The 19,712-nt window shown below is 45.6% G+C and overlaps 2 protein-coding genes across 2 annotated transcripts; one reads left to right on the top strand and one right to left on the bottom strand.

The window, feature by feature from the left end:
- The first annotated feature begins 867 nt into the window (after positions 1-867).
- LOC135900010 (acetylcholinesterase-1-like) lies at positions 868-5,239 on the top strand. Its single transcript, XM_065429442.2, has 2 exons — positions 868-2,524; positions 5,040-5,239. The coding sequence occupies exons 1-2, from the start codon at positions 954-956 to the stop codon at positions 5,185-5,187; spliced, it is 1,719 nt and encodes a 572-aa protein (XP_065285514.1). The 5' UTR covers positions 868-953; the 3' UTR covers positions 5,188-5,239.
- A 3,935-nt stretch (positions 5,240-9,174) lies between these two features.
- On the bottom strand, positions 9,175-18,983 carry LOC135900011 (acetylcholinesterase-1-like). Its single transcript, XM_065429443.2, has 3 exons — positions 18,628-18,983; positions 15,027-16,770; positions 9,175-9,552 (listed from the first exon to the last, which is right to left on the bottom strand). The coding sequence occupies exons 2-3, from the start codon at positions 16,742-16,744 to the stop codon at positions 9,405-9,407; spliced, it is 1,866 nt and encodes a 621-aa protein (XP_065285515.1). The 5' UTR covers positions 16,745-16,770; positions 18,628-18,983; the 3' UTR covers positions 9,175-9,404.
- Positions 18,984-19,712: the final 729 nt, after the last annotated feature.

Here is a 19,712-nt window from a genome sequence, read left to right as displayed (position 1 = left end):
CCTCATATTTATTTATTTGAAGTCAAGACGATGTCAAACTATTGAGTGCTAGGTTCCTACCACATTATGTCACGACTGCAGCAAGTTGAGCAAGGGGTAAAAACAGACCCCTAAGAACACCATGTAGAAAGCATTGCTCAATCTGTGCAAGGGCATCAGATTCACACAAATCACTCTGTATCTGACTCTGACAAGGAGAACATATGCTTCATATCATTTAACGGAAATCGATCGAAGCGCAATAGCATCTTAGTGAGCTACTGTTTGTGGATTTATCACAGGCGATGTAGCCCAACGAAGGAACTGGTTCTCAGAAGGGCTGACATTTGTGAGCCGGAAACCTACTAAGGATATGCGCAACACTTGTCAGTGGAAGCCGCACCTATAAATATTCCTTGTTCTGGTGCAGATAAGAAAACTGACAATGCAAATAAGGTTTTACTGAGAAATCTCCCATACCTAATCGATGGGCTTGGCTCGCTATCGGCAACTTATACGCGGCATGAAGCGGAAGCAGTATTTTCTAGCTTCATTCATGCCTCTTCTCAGCCAAGAAAAAAAATGAAGAAGAAAGAGCTATATGAAAGGAGAGGGTGTGCGAATGGTGCGTGATGTCTCTGAACCATGACACAGGAAAGAAAACAAATTGTCCTTGGAACCTCAGAGGAAAAGCTTTAAGTGCGATGATGAACCGCTTCACTATACCGCTTGAAGCCTTCACGGGGTTTGCTGTCCGCGTGATGCCCAATGGCTCCAGCCACGCAAAAGGAAAGGGTGCGCCGCGCGTGCTCGGCTGCTGTACTTTCTTATTCATTCCCGTCTTGTAGCGCTACAGAGCAACAGCCTTAAAAGGCAGTCAGTCGCTCGTGCATCCTCTTGCTACGGCTGTTTCCCGCATTGCACACCGGCAAGATTTGCATCAAGAACCGCCAAAAAAGATCGGTGTGAACGAAATGAACTCAGTTGCCTGCCTCTTCAGGGCTCTGGCCATCTTCTGTTCCCTAAACGAAATTTGGTCAATCAACACGCCGACCGTCCACACAGCTTCGGGATTCGTTGCCGGACAACGCTTGCACGTTGAGTATGGAGAAGTTGAAGCGTTCTACGGAATACCATACGCGATGCCACCGATAGGACGGCTGAGATTTCGAAAACCCCTTCCGGTGAAACCCTGGAAAGGCGTCTTGAATGCCACTATGAAGACCATGGCATGTTGGCAGCCCGACTTCACTCCGCTTCCAAACGTGAGTCTGACTTACCCTGTGGCAACCGAGGACTGCCTTCACGTGAACGTGTGGAGGCCATCCCACGTCTGCGACGGAGAACATTGTTGCAGCGGGAGAAACCTTTCCGTGGTCGTCTTCATACACGGAGGCGCGTTTCAGTGGGGAGACGCCGGGCTCTTCATTTATGATCCGGCAAACTTTGTTGCGCTTTCCGATGTCGTGTACGTCACGTTCAACCACCGACTGGGCATCCTGGGCTTTTACCCCGCATCACCCGACGGCCGACCGGGTAATATCGGGTTCTACGACCAGCTCTCAGCATTGCGCTGGGTCAAAGAGAATATCGCATGTTTCGGAGGCAATCCCGACGACGTCACGCTTATAGGGCACAGCGCGGGAGCCATGAGCGTGGGACTGCACAGCACGTCGGCCATCAGCCGTGGGCTTTTCAAAAGGGCCATCCTTCAAAGTGGCACGCCGATCTCATTAATCATCGGCGTGGCCTTTTCGGGTTCACTGTTGTTTCGTGATCATGCCGAAAAGTTGGGCTGTTATGACTCTGAAGTAGAAACTCGAAAGACAGTTCCGGAAATCTTGAATTGCCTTCGTCAGCTTGACGCTAAGACAATCTACAGTGCCATCGGTTCTAAATCTATACAAAGCCAACTATTCGTACCAGACTCAGGAGATGAATTCCTTCCAGCAAACCTTCTCTCTGAAGAAAATTGGAAAAAAATACATGTTGACGAGATGTTTATTGGCACTACGTCTGAGGAAGGGGCCCTATTCATAGACATCATCCGTAACGCTGCCCCGGACTTGGACTCCGCATTGACTGAAGATTACAGAAAGGGAATCGCCTTCGCCCTTTACCTAGTCTTTGAGATTCCTATGGACAGAGCTAACTTGATGGCGGAACATTACTTTGGTGGTCCTGAAGTACAACATGACGAAGAAAATGTGATAAGAACGGTTGGCACTCTACTCGCAGACGTTTTGTTTAACTGCCCTGCACATTTCTTCGCCACAACTGCGGCGAAGGAAGGCGTTGCCACATACATGTATAAGTTCGACCATCGGCCATCATATAGTCTATGGCCGAAGCACTACGGCCCCACGCATGTCGAAGAACTACCATTCACATTTGGTGTCCTACCATTTTTCTCAGATGAAAGCAGGTTTACGCCACCTTTGACTGAAGAAACAAGGGAATTCGTGAAATCAGTTCGATTCACGCCTGAAGAACATTTATTCATGCGACAAACTGTTGCTGTTTGGTCTTCATTCATCAAGAAAGGGTGAGTGCCTTTGCTAGCACATAACACAATAGTTCACCTATCGCACTTTCTTGTTACTACTTCTTTTCTTTCCATTTTTCTGGCAGCGTTCGTTTGTTACTTTCGTAAAAATCGGGAATGCTCTCATGTTCCTGAAAGGGCTACTTCTTGCTGCGTCAAACATTTATTCCTGTGTTCAGGCAGTCGCCAACGTTGCGCAGTCTGACTAATATACGTGCCGTGAGGTTTTTCCTGCGAAGGGTGCCCCGCAACCTTTGTTGTTACTTTTAAGGTTCTAAATATTTACCATCCCCACTCTAACGCAAGCAATTAAATATATGACTCCATCGAACAAACGCGACGGGAGATCATTACACAGATCCACCATGCATACTGCAATCCATGTGAAGCGCTTATTATGGGCTGTGAAACTAAATTAATGAGTCAAATTTTCTTTATTGACATCCAGCGCAACGTGTTCATGCAATCTTTTTGCTCCGCACAAGACCCAACTTGAATGTCACCATAATTGTTTTCGTACGCTACACTTGTTCACAAGCTACGCCGGAATGCACACTGCGAGGCGTCGACGAAGATGATGTTCACGAAGATGAAGGCGACGTCTGATGTTTGTCGAGGGAAGAATGATCAGGAGAGGTGCATGGCAGAGAGAAATGCGACGCGAAAGACAACGATAAGGTTGACTATTAACGCGATGGCGTTAAAGGCCCCCTGTCGCGATAGATCCGGTGTCGGCGTCCAGCGTCCGACGTTGCTTTGGCAAATATAATTTCGAACCGAATTCCGAACCACGCATACCTAGCCCCTCTTCTACCAGCAAAGTTGCTCATATCTTGTCTTTCATTCTTTACGAAATTATTCCTCGTAATTTTGAGAACGCCAGCCCACAAACAAATCTAATGGACAAAAAACAACCGACAGCGCATATCTGTCATGTTCGCTCTTCTCCGACTGAAATATTAAAAGTGCGAAACAATTACAAGAAAACGAGCCATGCAAGAAGCCACGTTTCTACCAGAAAGCTAGCCTTCGTGCATAGCGTTCGCCGCCACCGTTTCCCGGTAACCGTTACGGCTAGATAAACTGCACTTGCCAGGAAGCATGAAAAGCAGTCAGGGGTCTTTGAATGCTATCGCGTTCCACTCTCACAGGCGAAGCTTAAGCGTCCTCCAAATTTTTATTCGCCCCTTTCATTTCCGCGTCTGCAGACTAATGGGAACTGGCACGTGCATATGCGGTTTGGCGCGCACGTTCTCCCGCACGCACCTGCTTTGCGATGCCAATTGTCTCGAAGAGCTACTTAACGTTGGCACGAGAGAAAAGTGTATGCGATTGCTGCCTAATAATTTGATCGTCGCGTTGTTGTGCTGGGAGAACAAGGATCGGATCCCACAATCGGACACGCGTACGTGCATGAAAGCAAGGCCAATCGACCACTGCGCCAGCTGGCGATCCTTGGCACGGACAGGTTTATATCTACACATTTCCGCTAGCTTTTGTGACAGCGTTGGAGCTCGGGGAGAGCTCGGGAATAACTGCAGCTCGAAGAAAGCATGTGCCTATTCAAGGTGTGCTGCCCACAGCAACCTATAACCATGGCCTTAAGCTATGTATGGCCAATTCATAATTCCACTTGACACGGTATCTCCTGAGCAAATTTTGGCTTTCGTTTTCCAAGTAATCATTTGTTGGTTTTCTTACAGCCCCATTGTTTTAACTTCATAAGTATTTAGGCAAAGCTTGGTGGAAAGATAGTAACACATTTGTCACGACCAAATGGGCGAAATAATCAACTTTGCCTCATTTTCCTTTTGTTTACTGTGCAATTACTTATTCACAAAAAGAATCGTTTCAACAGGTGCTTTGTGCTCTCGGCAACTGAAGACACTGGTTATTGCTGTCCAGAATTCCTCACCTCTAGCAACGAAGGACATAGAGAAAACTACTTCGTTAGTTTAATACAACATGTTCAAACGAAGTCTGCATGGCCGGGCCAAGGTTTTTAATTCTTACATAGTTAGCCTGAAGTAAGCGACCAGACCACTGACACGGGAACAACACTGTGTCTATGTGTCTGTGTCATCATTGTTTGCTTCACACTGAGCATTTTATAAAGAAGCACCAGCTAACATAGGTACATGTTTTACCTAAGGACATGGTTGTACGTTCCTCCCTACCCTTGCTTTTATAATTATTATATTCATATTGCAGGTGCTCCAACAAAAGGCAATGGAACCTTTGGTGGCAACAACAATAGAAAAAAAAACTTATACTGCCTTCAAATTTTATTTCATAAGGAACCAAATGTCCCATCTGCTGGTTTTTTACTTATAGATAATTTCCACATCGGACTATCAACTAGTGTGTTAGCTTCTGAGCATCATTTTTCTCAACAACTAATTATCAGTATCATCTAACAAATCAATAATCATTTTCTTTCTTACTTCGCTTTGTAAACGCTTAACTTGACAAGCCGAAACTGATAGATTGTCACTTCTTTCGTGTTCTTCTGCAGAAAAATTCCGCTCCCAGCCTCAAATGAAACATGGCCCAAGTACTCAGGTGAACACCCCGAGCTCATCACCATGAAGCCGAACAGTTTCAAGCGAAGGAAGCTCAGCGAACCCTGCAACCTCTTCAAGCCCTTCCTCGTGAAGGAATGAACGGCTGCGTACGCATTCTAGTCAACGAATACGATGTATCTGTTGAAAAGTGCCAATATAAGAGTTTTTTTTTTACGTTTTCTTAGTACTACATAAAGTACCCAAGTATGTTTTTAGAAAACCGGGAAATTGCGTCGTCACTGTCTTTTATTAGTTTTGTAGCCCTCTGTTTATAGATCCATAAAGCAGGTTGCAAGAAGCGGCTGTCCTTCAAGAATGTTTAGCCTTTCAACATTGGCTCAAATCAAAGCCAAGACTGGCTTTCATTCCACCCAATGTTAGAAGGCTAAGTATTTTTTTAGGGACAGCCGCTGTTTGGGGCTTGCCTCGCGGATTTAGGCTCCATTTGAGAAGCTGATCAAAGAGCCTTACATCACATGATCGCTTCTGTCGGGTCCACGGCGGCAAGAAGTTCTTTAAGCGACTGGTCGGCTAACCAGAGCCGTGCATAGCAAAAATGACGTCTGCCTTCCTTGAGATTGTGAATGTCGAAGAGGACGCGGCTCTTTAGCGAGAACACAACCGTCCTCGGCTGCTCGTAGAGTTAAGTGCTCCAGGAGTTCGATGGAAAGAACACCTGTATGCCTTTCAGGTATACGCCACTTTGACAGCGTCCCTTGAAGAAAACACATATACAAATTTTACTAAAGTTTACACAGAGGCCTCTGTTCACGAAAGTAGTACAACTTCAGTGTTTTATGGCGCACAGCCTGCAGCACAACATTTTATCCGAACAGATTATACGGCATGTCCAACGTATGCAGAAATATTGAGTTAATATGGCGCTCAAGTACATAATACAAAATCTGAATTGTCAAAAGCTGTTATTTTAGTCGACTCCCACGGAGATCCCAGTCGGTTGTTTAGCGCCAATAGTGACACCTCTTTTACACAAATTATGCTTAACACGACGCAATAAATCACCCCTGCGGGAAGAACAGTGATGTTTTAATGGATACTATCCCACACTGGTCTCTCAAGAAACGAGGCAGCTGATGATCTGGCGGTGCAGTCAGTGCACACCCTTCACCACCGATGATAATTTACGTTAATGCCACGACGCTAGACTGCTTATACGCGAACCACAGATATCACATCCTGATGAACGCCTCACCTAGAATCGTATCCTACACCGATCTCTGGCCACGCTTTAACTCACCGCAGTAGGTCTTCACTGCTCAATTACGCACTGCATACGTAAATGTTGCATATCCCCTTCTCCGACAAGGACGTGCGCTGAGCCCCTCGCGCATTGCTTGTGCATGCTGCAGCGAAACGCTTGAACACCTGTTGATATAATGTCCGACATTCAATACTTGTTGCCATGTGCTGGTATGCGAATTCCAGCAACTTAATTTTGCCCGAACTGCGCTAAAGGAAACTTTTTTTAAAAGGGCATACTTCAATTCTATATGAGGCTCACAAAGCTGTACAAGAATTATTGTCGGCTACGGGAGTATACATGCGTCTGTAATGCTTTTACTGTGCGTGTGAGTGTGCGATGTGTTGTCGTGTTCGCTTCTCATTTCCTGTCTCTCTCTCCCTCGCCTCCGCAAGTGACTGGCCATGGTGTTTCTTTTAGGATACAATTGCTAGGCCACTTTTCTTTCTCTTTGTGACGTTTTTATTTGTTTGAATGAATAATAATAACAATAATAATTGGAGCATCACAAGTGAATGCAAAATGAAGGCAAATAACATGTTAAAGCGACCACGAACGCTTTGTCGTTTTCAGGGAATCTAACAAAAACGGCTGATATGGCAGGCCTACCATTAGGTGGGCATTTCTGCGCGGCTCCATGGCGCTTTCTTGGGCATATAAAGAAGTCCCATATAACTCAAATGAGCAAATATTGCCTATTACAAGGTTTGCAGAGGTAAAAAAAGAATATCACCATGTAGTCTATCCGAGTCCGTCGATAACTAGAATAGCGTTGCCAAAAGACAAATGACGCGCCGCCGTAAGGACAGAAAGAAAGTAAACGAGATCTAAGGCTTTTCCTCTTGCTTATTCGTGGATATTAATTACCCCGATACAAAGGTAGAGCTTCGCTCCTATTGAATTTTTTTATTCACTTTTAATGACTATTCAGATAGTGGCTGTGGTCTGTGCGAAAAATTTTAGAACAGACCGTCACTACTCGATGCATTGCTGGCATAGTGTGGGCATTCCCACAAAGTGTTACTAAAACTTACTAAGTTTCCCTGTCCATTGTATTGTAGAACAGCATAATGGTTATCTAACTTTGTCGGTCTGTAATTGAGTCTGATTATCGCGCACGTATAGTTAGTTGTTTCGACGTTTTAATGTCCACCAGCATACAAACTTTATGACTGAAACTTAACTGTCAAATACAAAAAGGTCTGTCTAATATAATCAGTATGCCGTTATAAATCTCCCTCTCTAAGAGCCAATGTTCCTTGCTACTCGTTTCGTAAGCAATTAAGCTTCCTGGACCATTCCCTTTTGCGGAATTGAATACGGACGGCAGATGTTTTTGTAATATTGCGTAACTTCTTGAACACTTACGAAGTAGTGGAATATTGTTAGGGAGGAGTAAGAGGACAACGTAGTCGACGGTGAAGACGACGAAGTGGCAACAGCCTCTCGGGATTCTGGGCTGCTGTTTACATACGCATCATCTGAATACATCGTGCAAATAGTTTTATACCCGTGATAATATTACTGAAAACCCGCTCTAATCGAGATATTAACGACATATCTTTAACGTAGCCTCTTTTTTTGAAGAGTTCAAAGCCAGCGCTATAGTTTGTTTATAGATAAACAAATGTGCTGAAATGCTAACTTGACACCAAATGCTTTCCTGTACTCTTCCGTATATCATCAAAGACTGAATGATTTCAAACTAGAAACTAGAACTGTTTGCTTCGTGAATTTTGTTAAACCTAGTAACCTTTTTAGTAATATCCTCAGGAACTGTGAATGCACGTATATATACATTACCCTTTTATTACATGTATGTAACACCCTTGTACGCCTCTGTTGTGTGGTTTCTACACGGGGGCTCGAGCTTTCTTTAAGCGAATTTTTTCGTTTTTCACCCAAGATTTCCCACATCTGCACGATGTGAACAAACTGAACTGAATTGAATAGCGTCCTACTTATTAATGTGGAATAAGCACACAGACGTAGTCGAATTAATTAAGCCGCATGATACTTCAATTGGCTCGACCGCTCCTCTCACCTGAAACTCCAGCTTCCCCCCCCATTCTTATACCCGTTTTTTAGACCGAGTCCTTGAACAACCCCCCGACAGGACTCATTACCCTAAATCCCAACTTCCGCAAAGTGTTGGCTTCATTACCCTCCTGTCTATTTTTATTTCTTCTCTCCTTGTATCATCTGTTATTCTTTTTACCACTTTGCCCAACACAAGGTAGCCAAAAGAATTCGCTCGTGGGCTATTTCATACATTCTTTTCAGTACTAAGTTTGTACAGTGCAAAATAAACTAGACATGAAGGAACAAAAACGAAGTAGACAGTGCCTGTCTACATTGTTCTGTCTTCCTTACGTCCTGCGCTGCTCAAACTTAGTACCGAAACAAGATATCCATGCAGTATTTACAAATGGCTAACTTCCTGTCTTTCCGACATTCTTTCTGCTTCTCAGTGTGCACTTTAGTTCAGTTAGATTTGTACAGCTAAAATTAAACTTAATAAATATGAAGAAGCTGCGGTCAAAGATACGATGCTTCCATCCATTACAATATTTTTTGTGTGTACCGTTTGTTTAAACTGCACATGCCGGTGGATCACACGCAATAGTGTCAGTAAACGAGGAAAAACACGGCGTGATTGCAGCATTAGCAATGTCATTCGAAGAGAAAAATAGGACACAAAGAAGCATGTCAAGATTTTTTTTTTTTTTTTGCTTTAGATCCGTACATAGTAGGATCTCAGCTGCAAAGGTGACAGTAGTCAAATCTTCGCTATCAGCACGAGACAAGAAGGATGTACCACCGTGAGCATGTTTTGAATACGTATGCGACTATGTACAAAGGCGTGGGAAAGAAAATCAGGTCGACGGCGGCTTTCCTAACTCGTGTCTTAAGATCTATACATATCTGATGTCGAGCTGTAAGTTTTCTTCGACGGCAACCGAAGCACTGAAACGATAAAATGTCGCCCGAGACGGGGCAGAGCCAATCCATTTCTGTCGCGCGCGTAGCACTAAACAACAATGAACCCTCTGTCTCAAGGTTTCAGGTAACTTTTCCAGAAATTGCAGCTCTTCTCGTTAGGCCCTCGCCCGTAAGTGTATCTCTTGGGGTTGAGTTCCATATAGACTTGGTTCTTTGCGGTGAATTCTGGCCACGGCTTGCTGGCGATATCAGGTACTTTCCTGCATAAAAACAAAAGGGCGGATTGAGGGGGCGGGAAAAATGTCAGTACGGTACACAGGCAAGCTTCACAGTGTGGAGAGAGAGCAATTTTATGTGAAGAAATGCAGAGTGGTCGGCTTGAGCTAGCGTGCTATAACCTGCTACTCAGCACAGGGGGAGGGGGAACGGGGGCGTAACGGCTGGATGAGGGACGATGATGAAACAAGCTCCTTCGTTGAGCGTTTTTCTGAAATTTTAATTAGATTGATGACACCAGCCAAGCTCTGGAAGCCGGCTGATATTTCTAAATGACATTTTTTTTATTTTGTTGATAATCATGAGAATGCTGATCTTGCCTTCGCAGTTGTTCATCCTTCATACTGTGCTCTGCGCAATAAGCGCAAGGGCGAGAAGGGACGCATGAGCGCTCGTGTCCTTTGCGTTCGTGTCATCCGTGCCTTGCCTTTTGGGCACTGTGCATTTATTGCGCAATGCACCGTATAAATCGGTACCAACCCGCCCAGCTTTCAGTTCTTCTAAAGGCAAGCTTGCTGATTACAACGTCCGGCCAGCTTGTCGCCATGGGCCGCCTTCCAGTGACCTCTCCCTTCTTGCTACGCACGCGTATGGCTGGACTGTGGTCTTCTCAAAGGAGATAACGCTCCCACCACACCATGGAAACTTGCAACATTGCATTCTGAACATCCAACATAACGCACGCATCGTAGCTCGAACAGTCAAATACAAAGTAAAGTACACCCAAGAACAGTAAATAGTACACAATACACAATACACGATACACCCAAGAACAGTAAATACAAAGTACAAAGTACGCCGTGCGACATTGCACGGCGTATATAGCCTTTCAGAAATTTTAGACATGTGAAAGAGACGATATTAGAGAGTTGTAGCTCAGCTGGGTTAGGGGCCAGCGTGCTCAGCGGGCGAGCGGAGACGGCAGCGAAGCGCCGCACGAATGAAGGAGTTTAGCTCAGCGATCTCTCCTCGCTCGGTCGAGCGGAGTAGAGCGGAGCGTTTCACTGCGCCGCGTATCGAACGAGGTTCTTTCCAGTTACTGTGAAAAGATCAGTACGCTCGCTTCAGGTTCTTGATCGCGGTCATTCACTTCAATTCGTCGCCAAACGGCCTCGTTGGTGCAGCCACTTGCAGGACACAGAGGCCCTCTTCTGTGATGAAACACTTCCGAGGCTTTTTCGCCTGCAGGCGAGCCAGCGCCGCGTTTGAAGACGACGCCGAGAACATGCCGCTGTTCGTGCCATGTTTGTTTCACAAAAACGCTGGTCCACCGCGAGCATCTCGCTGGGGAGACGTACGGGACCGGCGAGCGAGAGGCCCGCTGCGTAAAACACGCAGGCCGCCCCAGCACAGTGGCGTTTCCGCTGGACCCCTGGGCCTGGTGGCCCGTAAGCCCGCTGGGCTATAGGTCTCTAATAAATGGTTTACATTCCGGGATGGTAATTTGTTTTGCCTAAGCTCTGTAGCTTCGTTTCGTACAAGTTTCTCGGTTGTGTGGGCTTCGAGAAACTTGTACATTGCATAGACAATGACTTCAATTTTTCTTTCAAACATGACAGAACCATAAAACAAAACCAGCTATAGAGCAGAATTGATGGAAGACAGACCCTGGCTTAGCACTAATAAAAATCCTACGCGTATTTTTATGCGCAGAGGGTAAATAAAATTATGCTTGTAAGACTGTTTCATGTGTTTATAACGCATCCTTAAAAGCCTCAGAATGCTTGCTTTACATGAAACACCCTTAGTTAAAGTGTAGTTGACAACATTATGCCCTTAGAAACATCAGTTTCTCGCTAGTGTAACTACAAAATTACACCCTTCAAGCAGAATAATACGCAATGTAACAAAGAGGCCGTTGACACTCACGGAATAAATTTACAGATACGGTGACAGCTTTGCCTTTTCTGTAGATAAGTTATCTATTCACAGATTGAATGCTCACCAAGCAAATTAAATCAGAGACAATAACACTTTTCCACCAGTTTGCCTTCTAGCCGAATATGAACTCGTAACAGTCAATATAGGCAATCAATTTATTATCAGGCAACAATGTTAATGACGCACACCTAAATATCGCTTTGCTATTTTTCATGTTCTTCTATGATGTATACCGTCTGTTTTGTGTAAGAATAATGTGTCTGTTGTGATTTACCGGTGCAAAAGCCTTTGTCAGGCCTATAGAGCACCTTTCCCTTAGTAACTACTTTTTCTATATGTATGCAAAAAAGAAAGGTACTACTACTACTACTACTACTACTACTACTACTACTACTACTACTACTACTACTACTACTACTAGATCGCGTATGACAATTAGCTGCACTTATAAAACAAGTGTGTGCAAATTTCATCCCCCTTCTAGACACGCCATAGGAGTTGGCCAATCGGTATCTATAGGCATACTGCGGAGGACACCTGTCAGAACGATAAGAGCCTCTTGGTTTCGCGTAAATGCTTGGTGACCCGTAGAAATTTGCGAAATTTATCGGGCGTGTGTTCGTGTGCTATTGAAGAACATGCAATTGTTAATTCAGCGTAATCTCAAAAGACCGCAATTGGCAGAAATAATTCTGTAACGCCGTCGTCGCTATTACTGCATGGCTTAAATCCATCATCCCTGAAATTTCACACCCTTAGACGGCGTAACCTGCGAAATATTCCCTTCGCACATCTTCAAAGGCCTTAAGAGGAAGCTTTAACTCCGACGCGGCCTATTCAAATACATGTAAAACGCAAAAACGTTTTTATGAGATAACCCCTGGACCGATTTTGATAAAATTTGTTGCATTTGAAAGAGAAAGTTAAATTCTAGCCACTGTTGGAAGCGGAATTTCGATTTATAGCTTGAATTTTCTTAAAACCATTTTTAAATATTTGACCGTTTGAAAAAAATAGAAGCACGAAGTTTACAAATTCATAGCTCTGCATAAAGAATTGATATCGCGGTTCTGCAAACGGCATCCATTAGATCATTCAAAGCGGACAAATTCAATATGTCATTTTACATCTTACATGAATTTGTTACGCTGGTTACAACGGTATTGCAAAAGTTGTATTTCCCTATGATTAAAATTTTTTTATATTCATGTGTAACATATCAATCTTGTCCGCTTTGGATGTACTACTATATGCAATTCCCAGAATTATATTATAATTTTTAGTGGTTGAGTTACAGAGTTGTAAACTTCATAGTTTCGTTTTTTGAAAATTTTCGATTTTCGCCAATGTTTAATAAAAAATTGACAACCTAACTCAAAAATTCGAAACCAACAGTCACTAGATTTTAAGTTTTTCTTTTAAATGCAACAAACCTCGTCAAATTTAGTGCAGTGGTTGCCGAAAAAAACGAATTCTCCTTTTACATGTATTTAGATAGGAGCACTCGAGCTAAAGCTTCCTCTTAAGGATGCGGTAGGATTTTTTTCGCCAAAGTGAAACCCTAGTTTTGAGAACTGCGATGGAAGGCGTGGGTCAAGGCCTGTTTGTACGGCGTTCTACTCTTAAGGGTGTGAAAATCAGTGGCGGCTTCTGCTGCTCCGAAGTTTGCAAATACTGAAGCGTTACTTTCACTTCCCGATCAATAATTGTGTAGATCTGAAGCTCCGTATTCTGCCATGCAGGAACACCTGGCCGCATTTAGCGTGCAAATGTTCATGAAACGCTACTATCACTCAACCATCACTCAATTGAGCTAATATGGCGGTAGGCCATACCGGACTTTGACGACACATGCTAAACACCGACGAACACCCGCCTAGGCAGCTTTGTGGCTATGATGTTGTGCTGCTCGACTCGAGGTCGTGGGTTCGATACCCGCCCCAGCAGCCGGATTTCGATGACAGCGGAATGCAAAAAAAAAATTTAGGCACACGTTAAAGAAACCCAGATGGACTATATTATTCCGGCTTCTCTCATAGTAGTTTTGACACGTAAACCCCCAGAGTTTATTTTAACACGTGTAAACAACAGTGTCAAATGTTCTCAGCACAAACATATGTACATAAGGAAAGGCTTCCGTCCGCAGGCTGCAAAATATGTAGTCTTAGACAAGTGCATTGAGACAGTAATTATACAGCACTTATACACACGCTGTTGCAGTGCCAATTTGCACGAAATATAATTCCACTATATTAAACTTTTCACGTTCCAATATTCACCGAACTCACGGCGTGTAAACAATTCACGTGCGAAATTTTTGGTTCAGACACAATATTCTGCTGCACGTGGTCCTTAATACATAAATATTGAACTTAGACATGAATTATATGCCCTCAAAATTTACGCCACATAGACTCCTGCAATCTGCGCGCGTGCATGAGTGCGGGCGTCAATGCCTTTATTCGTGCTGTTCGGCCTAGCTGTTGTGCATTAATGTCGACACTATTGTACAGCAGCACATTCTTATATAATTTAAATCAGAAAAATTATGATGGGAACTACCGCAAGCTTATGTCGATGGGCTTTGCATTAATTTTAAGCGTTCGTTATTGTTTCGTGTAAAAGCGAGGAGGAGGAAGGGATGTCTAGCCGTGCAGAGACATGCTCGCAATTTCTGCACCCAAGCATCCCCTTGTAACGACCGAGGAGCGCATAAGCGTGGTACAATTTGCGGCTTACACCCTTCAGACAGAAACGATCTTTTTGTTTTCATTCTTGAATGCAAATACGTACGCTGCACCTTACAGACTAAACCTCTACTTTGTTTCTTGCCTGATTTTAATAGATACAATGCGGGAAATCTAAATGTTTTACCGTTACTAAATAAAGCAGCAGCGTTTCCTCATTTTGAGCCAGAAAAGGCAGCCAACGCTCACCCGGAATGCTTAGAATAGAATGAGCGTCGGCGTGCGGAAGCAACGTGCGCATTACGGAAGACGGCACTGTTTTGCCTGAGATGAAGTCCAGCGCTGACTTTCCTATTTCTTTCCTTAAAGGGACACTAAAGAGAGAAATTATTGTTTTTGTTTCTGTCACTAAACTACACTTCTAGAATACCGAAACACCACTCTTGCCACGATAAGACGCCTGGTGTGCCAGAAAGAGCGCAACAACAAGAGCCGGGGGTTGGCGACACCTCCTTGAAGTTCCCGCACCAGCTCGCTGTGACGTCATGGATTTTGACAGCGTCTTCTATAGGGCTTAGTTATTTCTTCAGCGGTAAAAGATCAACTACATTCTGTCTAAGTGCTCTAACTCTCAATGGATCCATACCGACACTTTGAAATCTCAATTTTGCTGCCACTGTCGCTATATATGTCAGGTGCGCAAGGAAAGGAAGAAACAAAGGAAAAGTAACTGCAGTTGACGTTTCTTGCACACACGGGTCTTTTACATCTTCAGTGAACGCTACCAGAACACTATTTTTCTCGCGACTACGTTGTTGCTCTGTCCACTACAAGGTACAGATCAAGATGTTCTGAATGTCGAAGATGATCGGTGCGGAATGACAGCTTACCCAGTTTTCGCGAAGGTAGTCCAGGTTTCAATCATAAGCTTGGACAACTCCCTCTCCTGGTCAGTGGCAATCGTAGGACTGCTGAAGGGAAGTCCCATCACGAAGAACACCTCGTCTCCGTGTGTCGGTCCCACCCAACCGGGCCACGTGCTGAATGACGGCCGGTGCGTGAAGTAGTAGTAGTGGACCTTGTTGCCCATGGATGCGAAGCTCTCAGCAAAATACTTGGTCGGGCAAATGATGGCGAAGTCTCCTACCGCCTCCGCAGCCTTCTGAAGTGCTTTAATGTTCTCGCGCTCGCCAATGTGGCTGAGGTAATAGTGCCGGATGGGAGAGACATTCTTTCGCAGAAGCATTTGTAGACTGTAGGAAACATAGAGGTCCACCTCGTATTTGGTGATCTTGTGGGCCTGCTCGAGATCTAAAGATCTGCCGAATAGATAGAAAACGAAATAGCTGCCTTCGTCAAGATTGTTGCCGATAAGCAAATCTGCCTTGTGGAACTTCTTCTGCTCCATCATCAAATACGGATCGTCTGGAATTATGTCGTCACCGAAAACGGGGAAAAACGTCAGTGCGTGCACTCCAAATATCGTGTTCGACATAATGAGAAGTTCCTTGCCATCGATCTTGCGCAAACACTCGACCATTTCAGCCATGTGTGACTCAATGGTCATATCGTTACTCGCGCAGGACAGTGCTCGAGCCAGCTTCTCCACTTTGTGTGGGCCTTCTCTCGTGTTATCTGCAATACGGAAGTAAGGGCTGCCGCTCTCCATGATGATCCTCTTGAACAGGCCCTTGCTGAGGGGTGAAACGAGGTGCAGGCCGATGGAGATTGCGCCCGCGCTCTGGCCCACCAGCGTCACGTCGTCGGGATCGCCACCAAAGTTGCGGATGTTCTGCTTGACCCACTTCATGGCCAAGAGTTGGTCGTGAAGACCGGCGTTTCCAGAGGAGTGCAGCGTGCCGCTGTGGAAAAAGCCCATGGGACCGACGCGGTAGTTCATACTGACCATGACAACGTCACCGCGGGCCACGAACTCCTTACCATCATACCAGTCCCAGCCACTGCTTCCGAAGCTGAACGTTCCTCCATAAATATATACGATTACCGTCTTTGGAACACAGCTGCTGGGCCTTCCTAAGACGCACTCTCGCGAAGGCGTCCACACGTTCAAGTAGAGGCAGTCTTCAGTCGAGTTCGCGGTCGCGATCGTCACGTTGCTGTTTATATAAAAGTCCGTTTGCAAACAAGGAAACGGCTTCTTCGTTGCTTGGTAAACGCTGGTCCAGGGCTTGACAGGAACGGGATTGCGAAACCTGAGCGGTCCCAGAGGTGGTTCGGCGAAAGGTATGCCCACGAACTGGTAGAGACTCTTGTTGGCAGCGTACACCCTTTGACCCTGCACTGGGCCGGAATTGGTCTCAACGATGGGACTTTCCTCCGTCGAGATAGGTTGTGACGTTGTCGTCGAAACGGGCTGCATATGGTCAGGCGGCACGACCAGTGACAGCTGATCCTTACCCGTGGACGCCGGCTGGGCTGTGGTTGGCGCGCCTCCTTCAAGAGGACTAGTCACGTTGAATGGCTGCGGGAGGTAGATTTTCTCGTCGGTGTCCTGTATGGGGTCACCTGGCTGGAATATGTAGCATCTCCCGTGAGCAGTTCGAAGTGCATATCCGTATAGGAGCAGAACTACGACTCTTGAATACATTATTCCTCCTTTATTTAGAACAGCTTCTGAAATAGAAAGATACAAATGCACATTAACATTAGGCATCTGGCTAGGGGAGTAATGACGAGATGAACTGCGGTAAGAGTGAGCCTTTGTTTACTTCATCCGGCTTTCCACAACGTTAAGCAACACGGAATAGCCGAGTAGCTGGGAGAATCAATAACAAAACCACGAAGTAAAGGAAACATTTTTTTCGGTGATATTACAATACTGAGAGAAAGTTAAGGGCCGCTTTCTTGGGGTAATTGTTAATTGCATGAGAGGTTTTCTAGTTGCCTATGTATGGTATTCAGCTATGCAAGCTGACCAAATCATTTACTTTTGGCTCGTTTAAAGCACTTGAGGAACTGAAAAGTTCTATAGCTCATCTGTATCCTACACAAAACCCTGGACACCCAGAATTTGGTAGCTGATGCTTGTTGGCGGTTTTAAATTAAGTGTGCATGGTAGCGTCTACGACGCTGCACTGAACCGGCACATAAATCAATTTTAGCACGTCGTGAAGGTTGAAGAACAAGAAAATACATAGGTTAAACCCAATTATATGTTATGCCAAATCGCAGAGAACTAAAAGGATCCGTGACCACGTTCAGTGTGGCGCGAAGGTCGCGAGGTGAAGGAGGACGTTCGTGACTGCCGCCACAAAAGAAGGAAAGTATGCACGGGTATGGAGTTTTACGCGCAGAATAAAAAAAAGCACTAGGTGCGGTATCCCTGCCGTTCTTTTTTCACTATCATTTCGCCCTATGGCAATAATAAAAAAATACAGCACTGCATACGCCAACAGTGCATGTAATTCCGCATAGCACGATAAGTGCGGCAGTTTATGCCGCATTATACGGTTTATGCCTTGCCCCATGTGTAGAACAGCAACTGCGTTACTGCATGGTGCGGAAAAGCAAATCGGTCCGTGTTTAACTAACGTGGCATTCACCATATACGTATTCAGTAGACGCCGTAATCTACCCAGTAATGAAGTGCCTGCTGAGGTTTAAGTCCCACCAGTTTTCGCATATTGTAGGTGCACCTACTACTACGAATATAAACAGAACTAAGTAAGTACATGTGCTTGAGAAGAGCATAAACGGACGTCACCTCTGAACGCAAACTTCTGCTTCTACCGATTTAAACCAAGAAGTATGGAATATTATTACGCATACATTCTTTTGATTGTTTGATGGAGACTGTTTTTCACCGGATCGTCACTGATATTAATTAGACGCTCGGCGGAAGGAGTGCCCGCTGCATCCAAAAATTATTTAATGCTCTAGCAAATTCTTTCTGGTCTAATCAGGTTGCGCGCGTGACGCGAATGCTGTTGTACGTTGTAGAATGTAGGTGAGCTCGAGGGATTATCCTGGATTGTACTGTGTTTCACCTCTATACAGTTACCAATAAAGTATTATATTCGTGACTCGTAGCTTCGGCCCCGTCTCGTTCTTCCGCGTCCCTGCAATGTCATAATATCATCACCAGGTATAAACTACTGTGCTCCAGCAGAAGGTATATCCTGAGACACGGCGACTTAGGTCCTTTGAAAATGAAACCTGGCTAAAACTGACGGGCTTCCTTGTTGATTTACTGTCTACAAGTTATTCTTACACTATCTACATTCACAATGTGCTCAAACGCACGTGTTTACCAACAGTAAAAACTTTGTACGAATCGCGACCGTGAAGTCACGCGTGCTGTAGTCGCAACACGTTACACCTGTTCCCACTGAACCGCGTTTACAACTCGTCCATATGAGCATCTATCCGCATTAATAAGTTCCAATGCTCAAAATGTACTGCAAAAGCTCAAAGCACGGAACACGCGAAGGACGGCACCCACACTGGAGCCTCATCGCAGCGGTCGCTCACCTCCGATTGAGCCGAGTTGCCCTCACGTCATCCGCAGTACCACGTTCCTCGTGCGGCCACCAGCGCTTGATAACCGCGTGCCCGGCGTGCAGCTGCTCAGACCTCTTGGTGGGACGACGACGATGTTGTCGTCCGACGATGTTGTCGCGCTGTGGTCACCGGACTCAGAGGGTGCCGCGCCGACGTCTGGCGAATTGACTTTCGCCCGGGCGTCGGCGATTTAGGTCGCGCACTATTTAGAGTCCATCGGCGCTCGCCCGCTGGCCCAGCAGCGGTCTTCCTGGTGGGAGGAGGTGAAGAGGCTGCTCAGCCGGGCAATGATCCCTCGCCACAGACTCCGTCGCCTGGTCCATGCAGCGTGCAATGCGAGCAGCCACCGCCTTCTTTGACTTAGACGCTCTCCGAGGAAGGCCGGCCAGCCTTTTCCCAGTTCACTGCATATACCCCCTTCGACCTTCCCCTGCGTACTCTCAAGCGTACTGAGAGCACCTGAACTATAGCAGCTGCTGGCCCCCGGTGGGGGAAATGCGAAGCACCGCCTCGCTGGTATTCGTGTTCGCTGTTTGCACTGTGTGTGTGCGTATGTGTGTGAGTGCGTGCGCCCCGCCTATGTGTGCGGGTACACACTCGCGTACTTGTCCAAGGATCATCACTATAAAAACTAAGAAGAAGCTAACACAGGCCATCCCAAGCGAACGAAGTGCGCCCCTGCAACAAGAGCTCAGCGGTGTCCTAGAGCGAATGACATATCAGGCACTACAGCTTTGCAGTTGTGCATTTTATTGCTCCCTCTCTGGAAACCACTGGCGCATGCCGCTGCGCTTTATTTACCCTGTTACGGTAGATGCTCTTCTGTACCCAAGAACCCAGAGCGTCTGCACGTCACACCAAGTCAAACACCTGGCTTGCATTAATGTCGATCCATTAGAATGGACACGCGTGCACATTAAGTTGCGTCTGTAAATGAAATTCGCACTTCTCGACATGTCATTTCGTGTTTCGCTTGTTGTGCTGACACGAACTGAAATTATGAAGGTGGTGTTACCGTTGACACTCAGCGGCACCGCGTGCCTTGCGGAGAATAT

The sequence above is a fragment of the Dermacentor albipictus genome, chromosome 4, assembly GCF_038994185.2.
Source record: "Dermacentor albipictus isolate Rhodes 1998 colony chromosome 4, USDA_Dalb.pri_finalv2, whole genome shotgun sequence".
NCBI classification, from domain to species: Eukaryota; Metazoa; Arthropoda; class Arachnida; order Ixodida; family Ixodidae; genus Dermacentor; species Dermacentor albipictus.
Note: the sequence above shows the minus strand (reverse complement) of the source record. Positions and strands in the feature narration are given on the sequence as shown.

What these genes read in the sequence shown, in the direction of transcription:
- LOC135900010 (XM_065429442.2), top strand. Translation starts at nt 954, where the DNA reads ATGAACTCAGTTGCCTGCCTCTTCAGGGCTCTGGCCATCTTCTGTTCC. An exon ending in TCTTCATTCATCAAGAAAGG is followed by an intron (nt 2,525 to 5,039) that starts GTGAGTGCCTTT and finishes GTTCTTCTGCAG; the next exon opens with AAAAATTCCGCTCCCAGCCT.
- LOC135900011 (XM_065429443.2), bottom strand. Translation starts at nt 16,744, where the DNA reads ATGTATTCAAGAGTCGTAGTTCTGCTCCTATACGGATATGCACTTCGA. An exon ending in ACTACCTTCGCGAAAACTGG is followed by an intron (nt 9,553 to 15,026) that starts GTAAGCTGTCAT and finishes GTTTTTATGCAG; the next exon opens with GAAAGTACCTGATATCGCCA.